We start from the raw sequence: 26747 nt of genomic DNA, 5'->3' as shown, positions 1-26747 counted from the left end.
GTTGCAAGTGAAACTATGCAAAGGAAGTTCACAAATTTGACATAATTTCTGGATCATTTAACGCAAAGTTTACTTTAGCACAGAAATCAAAGTATATCATTCAACAGAGGAGAACATTGGTCTGATGTGATCAGACTTAAAATAATTACCAAATGTTTTATTCTCTGTTTGGCTCCATTAGTTGAAGAGTTAATTAAAATAAGAGTAAATGAGCTCTTAAAATGGAGTATTAACCTGCTTGTAAAGCTAGTCTGTTATTGTGGACCCAAAGACTGATTTGACATAGTTTTTTAGAGGATCCAATTTATTTAGTTGACAGTTTCAAATAATGATGATGATGATGATGGTAATTTTTGGCTTTTGTAACCGCTAAGAAACCTTACCTGAAAATAATTCCAAAGCTGCTAAAGACTGTCCATCCAGACTTGTATTGTTTTAAGTTCTGCTGAAAGCCTGTGTGAAGATTGAGGCAGAGAAATATAAAAATGCATATTACATGTTTACATAAGTCAATTTTCAGCACATTAGGGTTACAAGACATTGAAGACAACACTGCTTAAAGTGTTCTCTCACAAGCCTTTTAAAACATTACAGTGACCTCTTGTGGTAAAAGCTTCAAAACCAAATGCTGTAAAATGAAGCATTGTTTAATTTTAGTACTTATTTACTGTATTTGGATCTAAGGTGAATGCTTTTTTTTTTAGCAGCACACCTTAAAAATAATACAAAAATGGATAAATTTCTGTGCCATGCCATAATAACAGACAAACCTCTCTCCAGGTGAATTAAGTACTTTATTGGTGATAAAAATGTGACCCAGTGTAGGTCCATTCAAGCTCTTACACTCATGTTGCTTTTAGGCTAGTTTACTACAAGCAAATATTTGCCAGATGTAATAATTTCTGTTTTCTACAAGCCACATTTTTGATAAAATAAACAAGAGCAAACCTACATTTTAATATGAACCATAAACAATGCAATGAGGTTGCTCGGTATATCTTGAGGAGGTAATTTTGTTTATTAATTTAAAAGTTGCTCCTGAAAACATGTCTTTGAGTTAATAAGCTTCGACACAAAAGCTTAGCCAGTCCTACAAGCTATAGTATTTAACTTTAGGCTTGTAGAAAGTCTGTTTTAGTATAGTAGATTGAAGAGTTCAGTTCCATAATAGGAGTGGAGCATGTTATATGGGGTGAATATGTGGGTGAAATAATGGATGAAATACATTGAATGTTAGTTCAACAGCAGCAGTTTCTATGTTAAGTTTGTACTTTAGAGATAAATGGAATTTCCTTGTTTTAGTCTCTTGGCAACATGTTGAGACTAAATGAATGACTGTCAGCGAGGACAGTAATAAGGCAGCATAAACTGAATATGTACCCGTCACAACTTGTCATTACTCTGCTCATATATATTTTGTATTTATTTCATTGATTTGTGTAATTTTATTAAAAAAAACACCTAAATTATTTTTATTTTACATTCATTTACGTGTTTTCTCAATGAACTACCCTCATGTACAAATAAAATCTGTATTTGTTTCTGCTCTGATTTTAAGTATGGTAAATTATTCCTATACATTAGGTCTGCTGTGTCTGTGTTTTGTTTTATTTTTGTTTGTTTTTTTTGTACTTTCAAATAAAGCTTTTTTCTTCACTGAAAAGTGCAAAATTACTCAGTTCCAACATATGCGAGTTACACAAGCAAAATTGTTTTATTCTGCACAAGTGCCAAACAGGAGTAAGAAACATGTGTCAAAACTATTTCTGACAAAAGTATTTTCAAATATTACTGTGTACCCAACTGTAAGTTCATTTCTGCTTTCCCAGAAAGGCAGCAATCATTGGCACAAGAGGGTATCTTAAACTATGAGTTGACACACAAACTTGGACACTACTGGTCTCATATGACAAAAACAAAGATGATAACATTTTGAATGACAAAAATTGACATTGTACAATATAGCAGATTTTGATTCTCCTGACTATTCCTCAACTACACACATTACATATATTAAGCATTTTCCAATTCATAAACCAAAGAGATTTTTTTTTTTACACAAATAGAACATATTAAACACCACAATTAAGCATTACACCAATCAAATTCTGTACATGTGTTATCATTTTATAATCCCTGGAATATGGAATTATAACATAAATAGTGATGTGAACACGAGAAAGTTTACAATAGTGCAGAAGCTACTAAAACTACTGTCTAGTTGCACTGAATTACACTCTTTAGCATGCTGGGAGAATTAATGAGAATAATACAACTCCCACTTTGTAGGAGACTGGTTAATCCAATATGTCCATGGTACGGTAAATACAAAGGATTCAGAAGCGCGATAGTCTGCAGTTTGAAGTGCCTGCTCCAAAACTAATGTGTCTTTGAATGAATTCTTCCATTTGTCAGGAAACTGTGCAGAGGAATGCTCAGCAAATACTTCAAACAAGCACATGCGAGAGACGGTCCATGAAGTGTCATTCCCAGCCATCGCTGGCTTCCCTGCTTTTCCACCTGGAGTCACATATTAATCATCTCCTCTTTGAAACTGGCATGAATCAGAACAAACTTCAGACAGCCAGAGAGCGAGCACTGATATAATGACAAAAACAGAATCAGGATCGGCGCTGAAAATCCAGCGGCTTGATTTACAGAAAATGCGCAGCTCCATACTTTTGTGATACAGTAAAGGTGACATGTCATTTTCCTGTGATTACTGCTGAGGTGGAGACAGATCAGTTCTCTGGTCACTGAGCTATCAATTTCAAAACTATTATTCATTTCATCCTCTTCTTGGTGCTTAAATTATTCATTAAAACTGGACAGAAGTAAGCAGCCCATCTTAAATACTGGGATCATGAAAATTAAACACCTGGATTCAATCCAGCTTCTTGTGATATGCGATACAGCTGTTTCCCCAGAGGGTCAGAGATAGGGGTGGCGAGGACACAAACACCTGGATCTTGCTGGAAACATGCCTAGAACTCATCATCGGAAGTGATCAGCATGATTTTGTCAGACTTGCGGGAGCCTTTGTTGCCTGTGGCTATTTTTCCGTTCATGTTGGGCTGGACCACTTCCTGTGTGGACTGCTGAGTGTACTGCTGGTAAGCTGGGGAGAAGTTATGGATGGCATCCTGCACCATGTCTCCAGGGTTTATGGTTTCCTTCAGACCACTGGAGATGCTCTGCATAGGGGGGATGTTCTCTGTGGGAATAACAAAGGAACGGGGACAGTGGGAGTTTCATGGTTAGACAATCAAACATTTGACTGCTATGCTGCAGTTTTAAATCCCTGAGACAAGACAATCAATCTGGGCCTGAATACAAATGAGGGGGACGTCAATTTGAAGTAATTGAAGAACTGTGCATAATAAAAGGTGCTGTTTCTGTGCAGAGTTTAGAGGAGTTCTGGAGTGCTGGTGTGCTCCGGCAGCATACATAAACCAGTCAAAAGTTTGGACACATCATTCTCTTGAATGAGAATAGATGCCCAAACTTTTGAGTGGTGCTGTATGTTTTTTTTATACAGTATACCATTAGCTTAGCTAATGATTAATTCCATTATCAAATGATTTGATGATTATTTTGTTGATTAATTGTTTAATCTAAGTAAATGTCAAAACAGTCAAAACTGCCCATCACAAGCTGCCAGACCCCAAAGTGTTACTTTAAATTGCTTGTTTTCTCCAACAAACAGACCAAAACCCAAAAATATTTCAAAGATACCCTCTGGAGTTTTTGACCAATAGTAGCGCTATGGAGCAATGTTTTGTTTGTATTTAGCACTTTCACGAGCATGCGGGCAGTGCAATAAACATCCTGCCCTTGGTTTCAAGCTGTTCCATAAATCGATGGTGGTGATAACGTGCCAACAAAGCTAGAGAGGAAGACGCCTGCTAGCAAGCAGACATGGATTTAAACAATACAAATTTTAAAGTTGTATTGTTGTATTGTATTGTAGAGAAATGTACTCAAAACCTTTGGAAGACCTCAAGGATACACAATGTGTTAATGAGAAACACTGATAATAAAGATAAAAGTTTGTTTGTTTACACGAAAACTTCACAGGGCTTCTTTAATTTACTATGATATAAAATAGAAAGACAGCTAATCTTCACTAATTCACTTTGGCTAATTCATATGCCAAAGCCAGACTTTTGTTAATACTTCTACTTGATTTTTCAATTTTAATTTTCTGTTGATCACTTACTAATTAAGTGATACTGTAAACTATCAAATGTAAGACATATTAGCAGTAACATTTAACAGTCACAAAATGGATATGATTTATTTTTCTTATTGTGACTTCTTCACAAGCAACAGTAAATAAATGGACTGAACAGAATCCAAAGTCTCCACTGATGGTCCCTTAGCACCCGGCTGTGACCTAGGTTGAATTCATCCCCGTACTAAAAGGGTATCCAAAGCAAAAAAACAAGAGCCGGCAGACATCCACAGCCTTCTGTTTCAGGGTCACTGGCAGTGCTGTCGGAATTGGCTTTTGGAGGTGGCAAAAGAGAAGGGCAAGGTGGATTGGAGAGGGGGGTACGGGGCCGTTAGGCACGGTCTGCTGAGTTTCAGGAGCTGAGGAACGGTAAGCCAGATGTGTGGCAACGTCTGCATTCACACACATCAACACCTGCAGGTGGGGAGGTGCAGCAACAGAACTATAGTGATAAGGTTAGTGCCAAAAAGTTCAGTTACAGGAAGGGAGAGGACGTTTGAAGCAATAAAACATATCACAAAGAGGAAATGTAATAATAAGCTGTCAAACATTTTAGAGAAACATTATTATTATAACTTAAACTGGATGGTAAATGCGATGAATAATGGAAACCTTTTCATATAGGCGAGAAGAATGGCCGCTGATGAAAACCAATAATTTTATGTCATTATCTTCTTTGATTTTAAAAAAATAACAAGTATCAAGTTTATATGGAAATGTTTGAATTGTCATCATCACTTCCAGCACTTCTGCATGTTAAGCAGCTCTAGGGGACAGAGGGTTTCCTACAGCAGGAAAAAAAAAAAAAAATGGCAGAATGATTGATATCGCTGCGGAAGGCTTTTCCCTTGCCTTCCATTTGTCTTTTACTTGCGAGCAGCATTGACGTCAAAGGGGACTGCTTGCTCCCTGCTTGTTACTGTACTCAGGCTTTGAATGTCTCATCTTCCTCTGCTTTGCTTTACTGGCAACTGTCCTCTGAGCCACGAGTAACAATGTATGCCCTTAGGCCGACGGCAACCCCTGCTGACTTCCAACCTGACTAATACAGCTCACAACAGCACTATATTAAAAAGTACGAATATGTAAATATGGAAACGTACCAGCCTGTGTATCCACAGATAAAACAGGGGGACGGGGATGTGAAATCTAACTTTAAAAGTCAGTCAGGGTGAAGTGGTCATAAAACTGCTAACACTTTCAAGCTTGTGTCACTCATTATTCTGTGAGGGGGGAGGACAATTAGCCTTGAAACACGTTAACACATTTTCAAGGTTTCACACACTACAGTGCTCACCTGGCACTTCATTTTTCTTCTCCTGGTAGACGGTGCAGGTGAAGGCGTATCGGAGCGCAATAGCAGCAAAGAACATTTCGATGCAGATGATAAAGTTCTGCCAGCCTGCTGCCACGGTGCCGGCGCCGACCTCTTGCCCGTCGATGAAGAGCGCGTTGGGAATGACGCCGCAGCGTTCCAGGATGGCGAGGACCATTCCTAGAAAGCATCAACATTTTCGACAAATTATACTTTTATCTTTAAAGATAGTGGAATATGCAATAAAATAAGCAGGATGGAGGTCTTACCTTGCCAGAAGGATAAGAAGATGACAGATTTGATTGTGAGGAATTTGAGCACTGGCTCATACGGCCTGAGCAGGTCACTCGTGGCGAAGTAGAACAGGAAGAGAGCGTAGAGGGCCAGACTGACTGAGAAGTTGTAGATGATTGTGATGTACAGGTATCCTCCGTTCACACTGCACAGAAAGCTCAATTGTTACATATTTGTCATTTAATCATGACAAATTTGTGATCAGTGTGCCAAAATCTTGCATTCGGGATGCCAATTATTGCTTAATTGCCGTTAATAATTGAATCAATTAAAAAAAATGTTAACTGATAATGCAGAAGATGAGGGATGTGCAGTGTAACTGTCAGAAAAAGTACTGCTACGATGCAGTTACAGGCGTGATTGCTGAGCGTCCGTAAGGGCTATACAAATTGGAAAACAAATAGACGTCCTTGCAGTCCAAGGAAGAAAAAAAGTCACTGAGGAGCTGAGCGGCAGACACTTGTCTAATAACTATATCTAATTATTGTTAGATATATGCAACACATCTAGTCTTACCTAATGTATGTTCTCCAATGAGCTGGAAGTTGTGCAACATTGTTTGCTGTGTTTAATACTTTAATACTTTTGTCAGGGACAATCATTGAATATCAACAGACGGGAGAGGGAGAAGTCATTATTTTGTGTTATTTAATTTGTAATTCAAGTAACTTGGTGTTTACTCAAACTGTTTTCAAATTCCCAATGCACACTGATTATGAGCTGAACATAGTCAGTAGTTAAAAAAACTATTTTATTATGGAATAACTTGTATTTCATTAATTATTAACAATTATTTGACTATTGATTGTTAATGTGGCTGACTACTGATTAAGGACATTGCTTAAAATTTGTGTCCCTATTTGAGCATATGATGACATCTCTTAGGGTTACTTTGGGCTGACGGAGTGAAAAAGACTGGCAGCTTTTATTTCATATTTCAGCAATATTGCATGAGCAGCAGTTAATGCAACCTTTTCATCCTCCCTATATCAAAGAGCAGTTAATAAAGCCTGTTTGTACATGGCCTTCTTATTTCAGGATGCATCCAATAAACAGGCAGATTTGTCTATATTTTATTGTCAGCCTGCCTTTCTACTCTCTTTGCATTCTAGAGAGCCTCTGGAGGACTCAGCTGTGACTACGCTAATTACTCGCATGCGGTATAGAGTGCGTGGTTGGCTGAAAGCGAATAAGTAAACAATCTGTGAATCATCATGGTTAAAGAAAGAATTAAAAAAAAACAAAAAAACTGTTATTTCTCCCTGCTAATTTTGCTGTTGAACTCTATGGAGAACTAAGCAGGAAGAATTATTTCGTGTCTGTCTTTCAGCTTGACAGTAAGAGGGTGATGATACAAAGCTGATTGAAAACGTCTGTCTCGAGCCCTCGTTAAACTCTGCGCGTCTTCTGAGTAGCTTAGAAACAAGTGTTGTCACAGCTGAATCTACAGAAAGAGACGCTGAACTGAGAGGTGGAGAAGAGCACCTGAAAGTAAGTCAGGCAGAGTTTATGAGCGGCAGATTTTATAGCTTTTGATTACACGCTAAAGACGATTTTATTGAATATATTACCCTCTCCATATTCTGTTGAGACCCTTATTGGCTCATATGGTACGCCTGGAAATACACTAAAATTACATTTGTCAGTCTGCAGTTTTTCCCTATCCTTTGTATCACTTGACATCTAAAGTAATAGTATGAAATGAAACAATTCATCTCTCCTTAATAATAATGTGCTTCACTGAGCGCAACATACAATAAGAATTAAAAGGCTTCATTTCAGAATACTTACCACGATTGGGGAAAATGTGCATTATTATATTCTTTAGTCCATATTTCAAAAACTCTTGAATTATTCCTTGCAGTAATGGTACCCAAGAGGCTGTTCTGTGCTATGATTATGGCGGTGACAGTGATATAACATGCGGTTAGAGTACCTGCACACAAGTTTGACCCCAGAACTTTCCGCTTGAAATGAAACCCCTTTTAATTCTAAACATTTCACCGTGCCTGCTGTGAAGAGATAATATAATTATCTCCATTTGCAAATTGCTTCCATGTGCATATAAACAGCAAACAAGCCTGCTGGCAATGACACGGATCCATAAGATACATGATGAATGAAATAATGAAATGGAAAAAAAAAAAAAGAGGTATGGCTCACTTAAAATCTCCATCGTGATATTTGCCAAAGGCCTGCAGGATGATGGTGATGACGGCCATGATGGGTTTGACAACGCAGAACTGGAGAGTCGCCTGGAGAATGCATTACAATTCAGTATGAGACACCCAAACATGCAATGACACTATGAAAGAGGAGGAGGATGAAGGATGAAGAAGGACGTTTGAACCTGTTTGTACATCTAATCAGATGGAAAAGATTTATAACTGCTTGCTGACAACAAGCAGGTGTCCATGTGTCCCAATCTTTTTTTTTTTAACCTAACCAGAGGGCATATCTCCCCTTCACCATCATGGCAATGCATTTGTTTCTTTGTTTTTTACCAATATATAGATATAGAGCTATTTAGTACTTTAATTAATTTTGTCACCTAATGCAATGTTTTGAGATCTCTATCTTATCACAGTAACTAAATTATGAGACCTTAATTTATAAGACTTAATTAAAAAAGGTGGTCTTTCCTTCAGTCCTAGAAAGTAAAGCATCTGATACTGATGTCTTACTGCTGATGTCATAATGGTGATGTCAGTGGGGACTGGCTGGGACAACAGAGGATGCCGGGGTGGGGGGGGGTATAGACCTGCATGCAATATCAGACTGAAGGACAGATGTCCTCTGTGTTGTGAATTGAAGCCTGCACCAACCAATTTGACAGAGACTGCTCTAAACTCTCATCACTGCTGCAACACCTGAAAGCAACAGACCAGGAGAGTTCAACTTGATTAGCCGGAGGGAGGCTTTTTAGAATGGCCGGAGTCGGTGGTGGGCTTGACAAAATGACATCAATAATCATTTTTATTGCTGATTTACTTTGAAGCTTTTAGTACTGACAGTCTTTGCTCGCCCTGTGCCTGTTCTAGTGCCAGCTTGTCACTCTGAATATGCTCAGGGAAAATAATTTTGCATGATACTTCCTGACATGCTTGATATTCAAAACACAATGTGCGTTCATAATGCCAGTGGATTAAAAGTCAACTGTGGTTTCTGCCTCAATTTAATTTAGAGTCAGTACCTGCATTCATGCATGCGGACTCTATACAGACTTTAATACTAAGCTACATGTTAAGTCAGTGTCAGCGTATAATGTTCAATACAAATTAAGATAAGAAAATATGTTGATTCTACATACATTTATATAACATGCGTGAGATATTAGGCCACCTCGTCGCGAGCTTGACTAACCTCGTTATCACAGGGCGGTGCATCAAATGTGAAATCAGGATAATGTGCACGTCTATTAGATACATCATATTTGACTTTCCTGTTTTCTGTTAGCAACCTGCTGGCGGTTTCAATTAAAAGATGACCTGAAGCATTTTCTTTTTTATAATTTGTAATACTTTCACTGCAGTGTTCATTGCAATAGTTCACTAGTGGCAACTATTGACAAAACTGATTTTTCATACTCTCCTGAGTCTTAATTAACGGCAACACCTCTCTACATTGTGCGTTACAATGCCGACCTCCAAAGCTGATCCTTTTAAATTGTTAACATTTGAAATATATATATCACAACACAAGACCATTGTTTTTATTGTACTGCTGCTTCACACACTGCCCCAAGCCTTTGTGCCTCTGTCTGCTCTTGCATCTTTAATTTCCGCAACAAAATTCTGAGGCCCTTTTGATAAAACCTCTTCTCAACATCCAGAAATATATGAATAATTTTTTATATTAATTGCTTGTGTATTCTGTTCCTGCCACTAAAAACTAGAAATACCACCTTGCAGTTGTACGTCTCTGCCCACCAGTCAAGTTACAGTTCACTTCCATGCCTGTTCAGACTCATAATATTTAATAAAAAGGTATTAAGTACATTTTCTGGTGAAATGGAAGTTATCACCATATTGACATGTATGATTCCAGTGAATAATTTCCAGTGAGAAACATGCTGGCTTCACTTAGAGACTATTTGGATATAAAATGTCATCACTTCATCATTTTATCCTGTAAGACCTTTGAGTGAAACTTTGTAATAATTAGCATATGAATTATTCGTCTTCGTCACAGTGACCTTGACCTTTGACCACCAAATTCTTATCAGTTCATCCTTGAGTCCAAGTGGATGTTTTTGCCAAATTTGAAGAAATTCCCTAAAGGCATTGCTGAGATGTCACATTCACGAGAGAACAGGATGGACAACCCGAAAACATTACGCCTCCAGCCGTGGCTGTTGCCAACGCTGAGGCATAAAAAAGAAAACTCTTACAAAAACTCTTGTGCCACTGCTTGATGATAACATTTGGGAAGAAAGAGTAGAAAAGAAAGTAGAAAAGAGAGAAAGTAGAGAAGCCAAATATATTAAGAACCCTTTTTTCATGCTGATGCAAAATCAGGTGTAGTGCAAAAACAGCTGCAATGAACTTTGTTAAATGGTAGTCAATTTTTTTTTTTTTTTTTTTTTTTGCGATTGTGCATTTTTGGTGTTATCTTGGACCTTTTCTTGCTGTTTTCAGGATGAGTTCTCTAAATAACAACAAGATAAGGTAACACATAGTAATAATGAAAACATATTTTATTGTAAGACAAGTTACTGAAGTTATGGCCCTCATTACAGTCCAACTGATGGGAATCGGTATGTATGAAATCATAAATACAACTAATAAAAATGTAGCTTCTGCCATTGACAGAATTAATTTGAATTATATATTTGTGTTTTAGGACTTTGTGGTGCTTAATGGAGATGAACTTCTCCTCCTGTTCCATTTAATCTGAATGAGAGGAGTTCATGTGATTGTTCAAAGTCAACCTGACTTCACCTGCTGGTTCTGCTGAACACAGAACCACCTGCTATTAACGATTCATCCTCTGCAGTAGCGCTTGATTTGCGCCACCAAAATTGCAAAAAACTAGTTGGTCATACTCACGTGCAGTTGTGCTGAGAGATTGTTTATTTATTGTTATTTATCTATTTGTACACCCATTAGCTGTAATAAGCACCACAGCTACCCCTAGGGTCCACAGGACTGTGCTTGTGCCCAGTTTCAAGAAAATAAAGCCCTAAAGTGTCCTACAATATGATAAAAGACTTAAAACTGAAATGTCAAAAACCAGTTTAGGATGCAAGAACAGCTTATCCTCTAGCCTTATCTCCAAGAACCACCATAACTCTAGGCTGCTTTTCCATATCAGTGATTCATTTGTTAACGCCTCTTCTAATCACAAACTGAAGCTTGTGCAAAGAATTTTAATGTTCTTTACCAGTAACTGGATCAAGGCCTTTCAGATCTTCTGTTCTGCCAGGATCCTATCTGTCAGTTACAGTACGTGTCTGCAGATATTTTATCCAGGATGAGAATTTCCTCTCACCTGAAGTTTTCTCTCATAGAGAACACACTGCTGTTTTCTTACTTCAAGCCACAACATTATGTGATCAATATAAGGTTGACATGCAAAACTGCATTTGATAATTTGTTCAATATATTTATTTGTGTAATTTTCTGTTTATTGAATAACAATGAGGATGACCATTTTAAAAGCAGAAGACTCCACTCATTGTATACTTTTAAAAGTATTCCAACAATGTAATACACTTTTTTTTAGAAATACTCTATACTGATCATCAGTTGTGCTCTGGTAGTTAATTATCCTTCAAATACCATCTATTTCAGAAATGCCACCAGAGAGAAGTTGCAAGGTTTTCCTTTTAAAACAATTCACGTAGGATTCCTGTCAAGGCACATCGAGTGTTTATCACTTGAGGCATTAAAAAAAGAAAAAAAAAAAAAAAAAATCACTTCAGCATGTATTTTGTTTTGGAGACATAACTCTCAGTTCCAGTTTGCATCAGTGTTAGACTGGGAGCTTGTGTAGCATCCCAAGACACTGTGAGGGAGCTCTGTGCTGACAGCTCATATCATCTCTCTGTGTTTATTATCAAGCTGGTTTCACCTGGCCTCAAATGCTTTTGTTTTCCTTTTTTTTTTTTTTTTTTTTTTAACTAGTGGATGTTATCCTCTGAAACGCACACAGCCAATTATAACAGCTGTCATTTTTAAGGAGTCTGGAGATCCGGACAAAATGGTAATTTACAGCACAGTATTGTTTGTCTTTCAAGACAATTTGATGTATTCGTATTTTTCAATGTGTGTAAATTTATTTCAGTGGCTTAAAGGAGCGTCTCTAGAGCCGAGATAAGGGGATGATTGAAGCTCACCTGTTTGCAGAATCTTAAAAAGCCGATGGAGTAGCTCATTCCAACCAGACAGCAGGTACCATACAGGCAACTTGACCTGTGAAAACAGCAGGAGATAATTCACTATTCAACAGAAGTCACGTCAACACCGAGACATCATATATTTATCATCAGATAACTGACACAAGTTAAAATGTATGTATGGAAACACATATGTGATAGAATACAGAAAAAAGAAGCACCGGCTTGCTTAACATGTTTTTGTTGACATGCTTTGGTTGGCTGTGTGTTGCATGGTTCATTACTGGGTGGTGCTGCATTTGACGGCAATGTACAGAAAGGTGTTTTTAGTGTTTAGTAAACATCATTTACATATATGTAGGAGCACAAATGTTAGAGAAAACACACACACACACATTATAATGTTAAGAGAGTCATAATTGACATGGATAATTGCCAAAAATTGCGTCCATATATTTCATGCAAAACCACCTACATGATAATATCTCAGCTGGGAGTTCGTTACAGGCTTACAACAGCCAATCATGCTAATGAAAGATCAGCTGCTAATTATCCCCAGTCAATTAACAGGTTCATAGAAAAAAAACATATGTAACATGTACTCTATGTATATAAAGTAACTTATGTAAGTAAAGTAACATCACCCATTCACTATTTATTCCAGCACACCTTGCACTGTGTTCGTTTACAATATTTTACAATGATTTTTAATCTTTGTTCAGCTTTGTTGTCCTTGTTCTGGCTGCATGTCTGTGTGTTTTCCAAAACATTGTTCTTGGAACTGTGTGTTAGTGCATCAACAGCCACTATAAACCAGAGTCAAATTCCTTGTATGCATAAGCATGCTCCCAGTAAAGCCGATTCTGATTTTAACATAGGTCAAGGTGTCATGTGAAACAGAGAATTTAAAAAAGGCAAAATCCAAACATCATCATCAACAACAAACTGGACTTGTCTGACAAAACAGAAGCACTGGACAAAAGAGGGCAGATTAGAGATTTTCTTGAAGAGGCTCTTTGTTCAGCATATAGAGTATAAAATATTCTTTGCTACTATTATTTGTCAGTATTATTATCATCAACCCCGGAGATACTCGGTGGTCAGTGGTGTTGTGTTTAGGAGGCAGTTTAGGGAGTGTGCAGCAGCAGAGAGAAAGATTAGGACTAATTTAGCCTCGTGCTAAATAACAGCTCCCTATCAGTCTAATGCAGCTACAGCTAGTGCTTGAGGTGCTCTTCATGCTGCTAACCATTGAGACTGTGCAAAGGTATTGTCCCGTTTTTAAAAACAACATTTCATTACTTGTCTAGTGTCTAAACATCTAATTTCTTTTTTTTAACCCTCCTATTGTTTTAGGGTCAAATCTGACCCATTTTCAAGTTTAGATGTGTGAAATATACTTTTAATTTTTTCCGATCAAAACAAAGCTTCATTACATCCTCTACAATGGCCTACTGAATACAACAAAACACATTTTGATCATTTTTCTTTCTTTTAATGCCTATACAAAAAAAAAAGTTACATCTGTTGTGTTGTGGGTCAAATTTGACCCGGTAGTAATTATGGGTTGTTTATGCACAGAAATACATAGTAAATGTTGCCAAACCATCATGAACAACAACAACAACAACAAAACAAAAATAATAGTAATGAAATCCTATAAATATAGTATAATAATATTGTGTTATAATATTAAAATTATGTTTCATGCCAAGAAAGCATATCTACTTGAATTCAATTGTAGAGTGGCACGCAGCAAATATGATCCCGTGCACACACCCCCACTCTCTCTTTCACTCCCCACCCCATAGACACACACACACACACACACACACAAATGTTGACCTAGGTTATGTTTTGGGGGACATTACATAGACCTACATTAATTTCCTGGAGACTTACCTTAACCCTAACCATAACCTTAACATAACCCTAACCTTAACCATTGACCCAAAAATCAACTTTTTCCCCATTTGGGGACACAGCTGTTGTCCCCAATTGGACAAGCCGTCCCCAGTTAAGTGGTCTTTAGTATGAAATTTGTCCCCAAAAGTAGCCTATGACAGACACACACATATGTACGCACAAACACACACACACCGACACAGACACAGATACTCGTTCCCCTGTTAGCAGTATATAGGCTGGGGCTTTCTTGTGCTTTATTTCTCACATTTTACCGCACACCTGGCAGATCATGCACATTTTTAACGTGTAAGATATAAATATAAACAAGTTATTTTGGGAATTATTTTGTTTATCAGATCATCTCATGGCCTTATTTGCCTGTTCTGTTCATCATAAGCAATAAAAAATAGATAAATTGTGCCTATTTTAAACTATAACCGATTTGTACAATGTAAGTTAAATGTGGTCTAAGGTACATAAAATGCCAAAGTAAGTATATATATGTTATGGTTATTGATGACTAATAAGTCACCTCGCAGGTAAAACATTTTAGGAGGGTTAAACCACTGCAAACAGGTTTCTGATGTCCAAGCACTCAAACGCCACTTGATCGCTTGCAAATACAACATAGACATTCAGTCAAATTGAATTTGAGAAATAAAGCAGAGTGAAAGTAGTCAAAGTTTTTATTGATCTCTGCCTTGATTTCCACAGAACTTACATCTAAGGCGTGTTTTTTAGCATTTTCAGTGTAATTTAGCTTATTAATTGGAAGGTGACATATTAAACTTAATGGAATATAGATATACAATAGCAATTACAGTATGAATAGGCATAATTTGCTACTAAAATGGTTTAACACGCTAACAAGACCGTGAGAATGGCATGCATATATAAATCTTATCTGATTCATCTCACATGCTACTGATTAAAATACACTCAACTTGAACTTTGACAGTATGAGTTATCCTCTCCCTTCCATAAAACTATGCAACATATAATCTGCTTTCAGGAGATTATGAGGATACAAATTATCTGTTGAGTTTTTAGGGATTTAAGACAAAAAAATATCGGATTTCTATGGAAATGTTACATGAAAGCCATGTAACAGCAAAGCAGAGCAGTGAACTATTCAAACGCAAGATGTAGACTTTGTGATGTGTCTCCACTGGCTGGAGTTAAACAATGCCATCATTTATCAGGGCACAACATTAGTGTCTCCACCGTCTTAAGAACTTGGCAAAGAGCTGCTGCCCTGTGGCTGAGTCAGCCATAAAACACAACCTATCCGGGCCGGTCAAAAGCCCAGAGATAAAGGATAACTGTCACAGATTAACAATGCAGTTGTTTATTACCAGCACTTTCACTCTCCTGCTTTTTTTTAAACTAAATGCTAATTCAAGGGCAGAAAAATGCACCTTTAACCCTTTACGATGATACACATGGCGCCAAAACCATATCACAGTTAGCCCAAGTGGAGCTAAAGAGAAGGTGATGAAACATTTGTGATTTATTTATTGCTTCTGATTCAACTTATTATTGGAAAAATACCCTAAAAATCTTCCAAACAAATATGTGCATGTATGAGAGCACTCACTGTATGGGCTTCCCTCGAATCTCGGACATAATTGCACTCTCTCCTCCCAGGTACTCAAATGACAGGCTCAGGAAATTGTAAATGACAAATGCTGTAACAAAAAAAAAAAAGAAAAAAGAGAGGAGTTACTTCTTTCACACAGTGTACCATGCATGTGTGTGATTTAAACTGCAGAATAATTTCTCATCACCTTCAAATATAACTTCATTTAAAAAAAGGTCAATCATTTCAGGAGGAGAAAAAAAACTTCCACACGATAAAAAATAATTAGTCCTACTGTTTGGAACAATAAATGTTTCAGTCCTTACATTAAGAAGCTTCCAAGGGTTCTGTGTCTTGGAAATCCCTTCCTAATCCTTTGTTGCTATTTAAGGAGGGATTAAATGAAGCTAATGCAGATGGTGTCCAGTCAAGAGAAGGTTCATTATGTTTTAGCCGTAGCCGCTGGTGGTATTCTAGTCTGCCTGCTTTCTGATGCGCTTCACTATCAATCAGCCACAAAATTGGCCCGCAAACTGGAAACTAATCTCCTGAATAATGGATTTCCTCCTTTTCCCTTTCTCAAATTACTTGTAATCAATTTTGCATGTGATTCATCTTTGCCATTGGTGAAGTGCCTTGGTCTTATAACTTGAAGACATAATTACACTGTACAAAGGTAATTAAACTATAATCTACAGAACATGGTTTACATAATATCTGAATGTAAATTACACTGAACGAATCAAGAAAAAGTTTTAAAATAAGTGTTACAACCTGAAAGCACACTGTAGGTGTTTTTCCTTCAGGAAACACTGTGAACTAGTTTCCTTCTAAAATAACTCGTCCTAGAAATGTAACACCTTAAATAATAGGGTCTACTACCATGAGAACAATGGCTGGTGTGAAAAACTAGTTTGGTCAGTTTCTTTTATTTCCTGGCAACCATTGGAAACCTGCGGGCAGGGGGGGGACTCACTTCATAAATGACAGTGTTACACCGGAACAGCTGTGACAGTTCTGAGAAGACGCTCTCAGAAAGCAAAAGGGAAAAGTTGAGAGAGACTTACCTTCATAGCAGTCTCGAATAGAATCAAAGTAGACGTAGTACTGGTCGTTGCTGATGAAGAGCAGGCTGAGCCAAGAATCGAAGGCATAAACTGGCACAATAAACAGGATACGGATGATGTAGCGCTGCTCATTGGGGACAGTGTAGGATCTGAGGTGTGTGTAGATCTTCGATGAGAATACAAACAAAAACACATGAAAATATCAGTAAACAAGCACGTTCTCCTGATTTTGGTGAGCATTGTTACAGATTTGAGAAAATGGGTTATGATGTACGAGATTAAAATACAACATGATACAGCCCTCATATAGAAAAGTACAGACTGCCTTGAAAAATATATCCTGCCTTTACTAAAATACTTAAAGTATACAGGCTTTCTGATTGTGGCTCATATTTAGGTATCAACAGTAACAATTCTGGTTCATCAAACACCTTTGGTAAAAGAAGGAAAAATACCAGTTTGTTTGTTTATTTTGAAGAGGGCTCCAACTAACAATTTCATTATTGTTAAATCTGTCAATTGTTATTTGAGTTAAATGATTAGGCCTAGTTGTTTGGTCTATGTTAGAAAATTATGACCACAAAATATTCACTTTTGAGGAGCTGGAATCAGAGAATTTGGACATTTTTTCCTTTAATACTGACTCAAAACGATGAGTTAATTATCATAATAGTTGATGAATAATTTTCTGTCGATTGACTAATCAGTAAATCATTGCAGATCTATTTGGATCCCTGTTGGCTGCTGTATCACAACAGTTTGGATCATAGACGTTGGTTGTTTTCCTATAGTGCTGACGGTGAAGTGATACAAACCACACGGGTACGATCAACGTGATATGTCAGCTTCCTGAGAGCTAACAGCAAATAATCAAATATGTCCCTTATCTGCTTGATATTATTTATGGCTTTATATGATCTCGCCCTGACTGCTCTCTCTCTGTGTAAAGATCTGCGACGAAATGCAGCAGCAGGTTTGCCTGCTGAATGAAGAGAATAAAGAGAGATTGCCCATTTTAATGCCTTCCCTAAAACATTCCCGCATTAAAATTACTGGCCACAGCTAATATCATAGAGCTTCAACTTCACAAACAGAAGCAGATAATTAGATTAGTGAATAAACTTTGTTTTTTTTCACACAACTCAACAATTTAAGGGAATACGCACAGCATATGGCAGATGATAATCTGATTATCATTCTCTTCAGTGACCTTTAGCTTTTAGACAACTTCAAACTAACACCTCATACAACAATTTTTACACTCATGAGTGACATTTAAATGATGAATCAACAATTTCTGAATCACTACTGAAATGCACAGTTTGCCACTGCAGTTGAAGCTGACGTAAGGACCGATTTATCCATTCAGATCTCAAGGAAATACAGCACAGTATGATCTGCATGTCAGCAGAGGAAGATATGTTTTCAACAGTGTGAGCAAAGTACATTTAAACAGCTCCTCTCAGTGCTCCCAGTCATCTCTGCTGACAGATGACTGCAGATTATCAAACTGATGTTTATGAACAAATTGATCAACACAAGCTGTTGGGGAAACTGCTGCAACCACGCAGCATCTCTGATCCCAACAAGGGGTATTTAATAGAAATATGTCAATAGTTTACTTCACTGCTAGTGTATTACGTTGTGTTGTTTCTCCAGTATTACAGATGAATGCGGTCATGCAGAAAATGCTAATGCTAAAACTTAGTGCTGATTAAAGACCAAAGCGTATTAGGGATGCCAGAGACGTGGCAATTCTCTGAGTCATTGTTCTTAAAAGGCCATTTAAAAAAAAATGACTAATCAACTCAAAATTTCTGTCGACAAAGATGCTTACGACCCATTAGTCAGCTAATTGAGTTTTAAGGGGGCAATCCAAGTAATCACAACAAAACACTTTTGACTAATAACTCTCTAAAAAGTAGGAAACACACACACACACACATACACATACACATCACTACCATATTCATGTGTTACCTCATCAGACAATCCTGGGGAGTTTCTTTACAGAACATTAGCCAGGAATCCTACAAACATCCTTTTTTCTTATTAATCATAAATATCTGCAAATGTATTGAGAGTGTTTTGCTGTTTTGTGAGAAATACAAAGAGACAATTATTAATTTAAAACTTTTGAAATTGCAAAGTTTTCTGATTCGGTCGTTTTCATGACTGCATACAGTAGTTTGGGCTTTTTTCATTCTTGGACTATTGACATTATTTTGCACTATTTTAACCCACCATCAGTGGGTTTGAGCATTTTTAAATTTTAAAGATCTACATTTAGAGGAGCAAACCACCACTCAACATCCAGAGTCTCAGTCTGCTCTACGTGTGCAGCTTGATTAAATGCTCATTAGAGGCTGCACATTAAAGCCTGATTACTGTGAGGGCAGGGGGTGTGATGCTTTTGGCCATCTCTACCTGTGACGTGAAGCAGAATGATGCCCTCCATTTGCCTGAAAAGCCGAAAGAACACCTATGTCCTTCCTGATTCCATAACGCTGACCTGACAGTAATGCATACTTGCGTGCTGAATAATGGCTTCAAGCCCGAGTAGAACTCAGACTAACGTGACTGACAGTATGGTTAGGGGGCAGAAATCTTTATATTAAAAAGATAAATACCCTAAAACAGAAGTGATTGATTCTACATATTGTGGCTAAATGAGAGGGCCGTGTGCAAAACATGATGCAGCTTTACAGTAGGAAATAAGTCTATCCTGCTGCTCTTAATCCCAAATGCTTCAGGTTGCAATGCGACCACTAAGCCCACCAAGAAAATGAGCCACACTCTAATGGCTACCAGTTTGAAAAGTATTGGCGACTTTAAAGGTGCAGTGTGTAGGATTTAGTGGCATCTAGCAGCCCCCTTCCCTTCCAAGCATGTAGGAGAACCTACGGTGGCTGCAAAACTTCTGGGCTACTGTAGAAACATGGTGGTGCAACATAACGGGCTCCGTGGAGGAGGACCAGCTCCCTATGTAGGTATAAAGGGCTCATTCTAAGGTAATGAAAACACAACAATTCCTATTTTCAGGGGATTGTACACTGATTAAAACTTACTTATAAACATTATATTACATTTCTGCCGAGTCCGTTCCGCTAGATGCCACTAAAATCTACACACTGCATCTTTAAGGGAAAGAGGATCTGAGGTCATTGTCTATCTGTGTTTGGTATTCAGAATGCGAGTTTATAGCAATCCTCTGGAGCCAAGTGAGATGAAACACCACCAGCATTGCAACGCAAGTCCTGCAGACCGTTTTATCCGCCCTGTGTTACAAAAAGGATGCCTGTTGCAAACCTGCTCCACTCTCCCTGCGGTACACTTCCTATTTATTTGTTCAATTAAAACGTCTTGCTGGCAAGTGTTTGGCCAAACAAGTACTGTATTAAAAGAGATAGAAACCAATTTGCTGGATATTGAGTCACAAATCCCTAAGCAAGGATTGTTTTTGGATCAAAGGATGCAACATGCTGATGCTTTGTGTGCAACTTAAAAAGCTTTTGCAGCTACGCAAATAATAATAACTCATTAATTAATTAAACCACACAGCCGACACAGTTATGACCAGGCGTTTGACTTCAAGGCTGAGGATGCTGGATGGACATAAGGGTTATAAAATCTTCAATTAAATCTGGGAACTATTACAGCCGCACAACATTAAAGCAGCAGTGAACAGACAAAACAACACCCTCATCCTTTAGAACGCTGTAAAATATTATCTCAGTATCAATTGATTTCCCTGCTGATAATACACTGCACCCTACTGCATTCTCTACAAATGATAAAACCATAATGATAAGCTATCATCTGCACACAGTGGGTAACTCACACACACACAAGAGAAAACACTCATTTACACACAGCGCTGAAATGCTTGCAGTGTAAAGGTGGCCTGTGCTGAGCCATTTACTCTGCCTGGCCATCTTTTCCCACACATAGGGAGTGCTTGCTGTGTTTTCATTGTCCTTTAATCAGCTAAAGGATTTTCTCCCGTTTTAATCTGATAGTCTCTGTTAACTGTAAGAGGTAAGAAAAACAGTCCCGTAATGCAGTGTGGCAGTGCAATCGCGAGGTAAAAAGAATAATAAGTGCCCTGAGAGAAAGAAATACTTCATGACTAGATAAGACAAAAAGTGTCAGTGTGGCTATGAAAATAAGAAGTGAAGCCTGAGACGCTGAATTCACCACAGTGAACTGTGAGGTAATAAGCCTTAATGGAAGAATTTGTTGTTGTCCTCTGGCAAGGGAGGTGCATTCTGTCAACTGTCTCTGATTACGCATTTAAACGACTGTGCGAGCAATGCTTTGAGGCTGCATACTCACTAGAGCCGTGTGATGCAGTGATTTAAGATCCTTTGAGCAGAGGTGTTTAAAATATCTCGCCAAATGACACGTGCTTACCTGGTGGCATGTTATGAGCAAGGCAGACCAGACAAATATCCCAGAGAGGCCTTGAGCAGCCATTGTGTTTAAAAACATCTGGTCCTCTATGATTGACCCGTTGCTTGTTCGGATAATGGTCATATTGGAGATATCTGACTTGTCTGGGAGAATTGGTGCAGCCAGGTGAACAATAGAATTATTTTCGGCTGATGAATCCATGTCCTCGAAAGAGATGTTCATCTGAAACAGAAAACAGGAAAAAAAAAAAAAAAAAGGGTCAATGTGGGGCTTCTAGATAAAATGTAAGAATACTGTATTCCCAAGTGATTTCATGCTGCCTGCAGGGCACAAAACAAACCAGTTTAAAGTGTTATAATTAATGAAAGAGGAGAATATTGTATGAAAACGTGACAGAGAGTCCCACAAGTGCTATTCAAGTGATCTTAAACTAGATATGGATCTGCTTTACCGTCAACACAGACACAGCTCACCTTGTCCCGGGGGAGGGTGGAAGCTGCTTTATCCCGTCGACTTGAGACTGTCCACAAACAGTCCAGGAGTGACACAAGCCAACGTTATAGGATCAACATCGAGGATAAAATCGCCTTTCAGAACCGTCAACAGCGGGCATTTACCGTCATTTACTAAGGGCCTGTCGGTTTCATCAACGCACGGCTCAATAGGCTAGACTTCCTTGTTTGAGACAGGTACCTTGACCGAGGTCCAAGTCCACACAGTCGGTCGGCAACTCAAACAATTCCTGTCGCAAAAAAAACACCAAAGAAAACAAAACAAAACAAAAAAACATTCATTCACTTTGGTGGTCTGAAGCGTTTACTGTGCGAAACCAGTTGAAAGTAAGTACGTTTAGTGTAAACGACGGGGACTTGGATTTATTCCCGAGCGGCGAGAGGAGCGGCAGAGATAAACAGGTTGGGCACAGGTGCACGGGTCACGTGGCCATGAGCCGACGTGTGGCGTCATCACGTTGCCTGTATGTTCTTGCCTAAGGTGCAGCATTACTAACGTTCAGATATTGCATGTTAATAATTCTTTTTATTTTAATTTACTTACATTTATAGGCTACTGCAGTCCTATAAACCACTCAGAAATCATAATCGGTTTAACACCTTTCATACACGGAATAAGTTTCACAAAAGTAATAAATATATGCAAATAATGCTGTATATTTATGATTTAGTAATTGGATGTTTACAAGAATAAGACAAAAAATCTACTTTTAAAAAGTTAAGGCCACTATCATAACCAAATTCATATAAATCTGTGTACATAAGTTCATATTTCCTACATTCATTAGTACATAAGTATATAAATAAATAAAAAAATCCCACATTTTATAAATGCATTATATTCCAATAAGACCTGGCTCAAAAAGTGGCAGTCTCGCAGATTTGTGGACCTTCTGCAATGCTGCTTTCTCTCGGGAGTTTAAACCGGCTACCACGCTATACATGGCATGACATTTGCTGAAAAGGACACTAAATGAGTGTTTAACTGCATTGCAGCCAGCATAATATAGCTATAATTGATAAATAAAGCAAAGACCTTAACCAGATTAGAAAAGGTCTGGCCCAATTTTCCAGTTTAATGGCAGTATTTGACAATGCTTAAATAGTTTATCCATTACGAAATCCAAATTATCCTTCACTGGGGCTGGGGCGATTATGTTTCAAAGACAGAAAAAAGACAAGTTTTTGGAAGTGAACTGTTTTATTTCTAAATTCTCCTCATGTAACAATTTAGTATATTTGCATTGTACAGTACAAAAAGAATGAACAGTAGAAAGTATTAAAAACTACAAAACAAACAGAGTAAGGTAAATACACATTTCATACAGTGGTGGAACTGGAACAATGATCATTTTGCAAACTATTTCTCAGTTTTTGAGAGCACAGGGGAAACCCAACTGTAAAACCAGATAAACTTTAAGTTGTGTTTTCCAGAAGACATTTGTCACTGTCTCACAAATCAAGAGGATCAGCGTAAATTAAATTGGATTTATATATTTCTATCTTAGAGTACAACCCTAAGGGCTTTTTTATTACTGACTGGCATGTAGGAAAGAGTAAAATCCTTTCAGTTTAAAAAGATGCAGAAGAAATGTGACATTATGAGGCATTCCTCCAGGTGGCTTGTATTTCATCAAGCCTTCGGGCTTCATGTCCATTTTGTTGACTTCCTACCAGACTTGACAACTTTTTATGATCTCTTTCATTTGTTTTATTGCATCTACAGAAGAATCCTTGAGTGCCAATCCCAGCAGGACAGGCCTGTTGCTGGCTTCTTGCGACACAAACGTTGCCAGGTGTTTGGCACAGACATGTGTCAGGGGCTGTAAACAGAGATACAAATCAGACGTTAGATTATTAAATACAGAAAAACTGTGATGTAACATGTTTATAACAGAAGAAAAACTGTGTGCAGTGGCCTGTCATGTGTGACCTCACTGATGAAATGAAGAAATGTAGTACATTTCTCACACAAAATCAATGATCTTCTTTTCTATATAACATACAAAACAGGGATTTCCCTTTATAAACATGTATTTTTACACGAGTATAGCAAATGATTTTTCCATATCTTCAAACACTGCAGGTTTTACCAAGTATCAGCTCATTTTCCAACTTGTTTCATATTAACATATAGTTAACATATAAACAGATTGTCCAGAAAAAACAAAGACTTTTCCATTCACATTCTGCACTGTTGCCATTGTATATGTGGTAAATAGTTACAGCATGCTTTTACTGCCATGAAGTTTTATTGATTAGTCTATATTTCACACACGTCTGAAAAGTAATTAATTTTTGTGAAGTTCTCCTAAAGTGAGCAGCCTTTCCACATCAGATAATGTGATCAATTCTTTTTTAATGAAACCCCTGATGTGGTTGTAGCAGATTATCTGTCTGCTGTGTAATCAAGTACAACAGACAATAACAGAGATGAAGACTCGACTGTTGACATAAAGCCAAATTATACTGCACAACAGCATTCAGTCATGGTCCTTCATTCAGTCTGTGTCACGATGCCTCTACACTGCATCTCCTTCTCAAACAACCGCACACTTTACGAGAGAGTGCAAATATTGTCTTTTTAAAATTACCAGAAAAAAGAAAAGGTCTGCTCAAGGTCTACCTCATGCAAACATTATTATACTTTATTTCTCTAATGATGATTCATGTTAGCACTCTATGTCAGTTAGAAAATTACATGGTCAGGCAGAGATGAAATAGGTTTCCTTGTGCAAATTTTAACAGACCACTGAACTCTATGCCTGCACACATTTAATTTCTCCCCGTCTACCGGAGCAGCTCAGAACCGATCTCATCTGCTCCTCAACAGCATGAAATGATGTGTTGCAACAAGTCTCTCTGATGTCCTGTGAATAAGTCTACATCACACTGTTACAATATTTATCTGTACAAATTATTCCAGCGTACCTCTTCTTTTCCCAGCAGCACTTTTGTGGAGAACGTCGGGGTGCTGATATCATTAGACCTGGAGTCAGGTGTGACAGATATCAGAGTTCCGATTTTGCCGTACTGAGTGATAACTACGAATATGTAATTACTGAACTCTGTACAGACGACTTGTGTTGAGATTCCATTGACTTCTTTCTCTGTCTGTCTCGATCGGATGATGGGCTCAGCTGAAGACATTTTTTATTAATCCTGGGGAGGAGCAAAACACAGAAAAACAATGCATTAAGATTATTTATGTTCACTATATTTGTTGTCTCAGACTGTCTCAGCTCACTTGTAGTATGAAGAACAACATAAATGTGAGACCGACACATTTCAAATGTTGTTTCATTCAGGAACTCTGATGAAGGCCACAAGCCAAAACACATTGGTCATTTCAGCTTGTCGAAAGCTGAAACAATTAGTCAATTAATCAATTAGTCAATAAACATAAAAATAATCATCAACCATTTTGATAGTGGATTAATCGCTCCAGTAATTTCCAAAGCAAAAATGCCAAATATTTTTTTCATTCTAGTTTCTCCAATGTAAAGATTTTCTGCTATTCTCTGTTTTATGTAAACTGTAGTTTTTGTTTGTCATATAGTGTCACTAAATTGAATATGTTTGGATTTTAGACATTTATCCCACCTTTTTTCATTTTTGAGACAAAACTTTTAATCAATTAGGTTAATTAATAATGAAAATAAGCATTATTTGCAGCCTTATCTAAAAGTGTTGCTGGAATTTTGATCCCTTCAGACTATTTCTCTTCTCTACACGCCGTGGAAGATGCTCTGTTTGTCTGAGACTGTCAAAATAATGACACTATAAATGACTTATTTATGTGTTGGTTTGTTGTGACCATGGCCTGTGTTTAGCACTACATGATACTGCATACGTGCAAATGAAAAACTTCTTCAGTCATTTCATGGTTTATATTTTAGGGACTGCTCTGTGTCGCAGCCTTCAAACAAGTAGAGTGTGCCTTTCACATCACTCTTTACACAGTAAAGTAGAGCTGAAACAATTGTCAATTAATAGATTGACAGAAACATGAATTTGCAACAGTTCTGATAACTCATTAAGTTAATGGTTGCAGCATAAAATCACTGGTCCCAACTTCTCAAGTGTTAAGATTAGCTGCTTTTTGTGTATTTTATATTTTTCACTGTAACATGGGGTTTTGGGTTGTTGGTCGCACAAACAAGACAGATGAAGATGCAACTTTGGAGTTAAAAAAAGCACAGTTTTTAGCTAAATAGGTAAAAAACAAAATGGCATAAAACTTATACAAGTTACGCTGAGATCGTTAGACTCTTATTACAGCACATTGTTGACGGCTATGTAAAAAAGGTGTTTGAGAATCGTGTCCTCAGAAAGACAAACACCCCCAACACTAGCAGAGAGCTTATATATCTATCATTTCTGTTTCCCTCCTCTCCTCAAGTGATGCTCGGCTTCGAGGAAGGAAGCTAACGTTACTGTCATGTGGAGGCTAATGTTAGCTACACAGCTAATGTTAGCTTCCGCTGTAAACTTCACAGTTGAGATAACGATAAACATCTTTTTCAACGTGTGTGTAAAAACAAGTCCTCACCGTTTGACTCAGTCTGTTCTCGCTGTGAACTCGGCTTTTTCACTGAGACGCTTCACTTTCAGCAACTTCACCAGCTCCGTCATTCAGTCTCCACCATGACAACAAACGGCTTTCGCTTTAGAGCGTGCGCAACGTACCTCTGCGTGATGACGTCACCTGAAGTCACTTAGTGTTTTCCTCAAAGGTACAAACTATCCTTCTATCATAACAAGCTGAAACAAGACATTGCGGTTATATGTGTCTGCATACTTAGCAAATAAAATTCATTCTGATTATTTTGTTAGAATTCAATAATTACACTTACCATTAGGCTTTTCCAGTGGTTCAGACTTAAATGCTCTTTATAAAATGGGACATTTAATCATCATTTATACACTCTGCACCACATCAGAATCCATATGACCCTGTTTTGGGCAAAGTAATGTCTAATGTTGTTCATGAGAAAACACAAAAAAAAAAATAAAAACACAATTGAATGTACTTTGTCCACTTGATAGGCTACTTATTGTCTTCCTAAATCAACAACTGTAACCATT

At 37.7% G+C, this 26747-nt stretch overlaps 2 protein-coding genes across 2 annotated transcripts; both read right to left on the bottom strand.

Moving 5' to 3' along the window:
• Positions 1–1695: 1695 nt before the first annotated feature.
• Positions 1696–22139, bottom strand: tmem184a (transmembrane protein 184a). Its single transcript, XM_067571076.1, has 9 exons — positions 21621–22139; positions 21148–21369; positions 16735–16900; positions 15686–15776; positions 12181–12256; positions 8007–8098; positions 5819–5988; positions 5532–5729; positions 1696–3214 (listed from the first exon to the last, which is right to left on the bottom strand). The coding sequence occupies exons 2-9, from the start codon at positions 21367–21369 to the stop codon at positions 2985–2987; spliced, it is 1245 nt and encodes a 414-aa protein (XP_067427177.1). The 5' UTR covers positions 21621–22139; the 3' UTR covers positions 1696–2984.
• Positions 22140–22841: 702 nt separating this feature from the next.
• On the bottom strand, positions 22842–26358 carry psmg3 (proteasome (prosome, macropain) assembly chaperone 3). The gene is made up of 3 exons (XM_067571079.1): positions 26212–26358; positions 24591–24821; positions 22842–23482 (listed from the first exon to the last, which is right to left on the bottom strand). The coding sequence occupies exons 2-3, from the start codon at positions 24807–24809 to the stop codon at positions 23330–23332; spliced, it is 372 nt and encodes a 123-aa protein (XP_067427180.1). The 5' UTR covers positions 24810–24821; positions 26212–26358; the 3' UTR covers positions 22842–23329.
• Between the last annotated feature and the right edge of the window lie 389 nt (positions 26359–26747).

This window comes from Thunnus thynnus, chromosome 17 (assembly GCF_963924715.1).
Source record: "Thunnus thynnus chromosome 17, fThuThy2.1, whole genome shotgun sequence".
NCBI lineage: Eukaryota > Metazoa > Chordata > Actinopteri > Scombriformes > Scombridae > Thunnus > Thunnus thynnus.
Note: the sequence above shows the minus strand (reverse complement) of the source record. Positions and strands in the feature narration are given on the sequence as shown.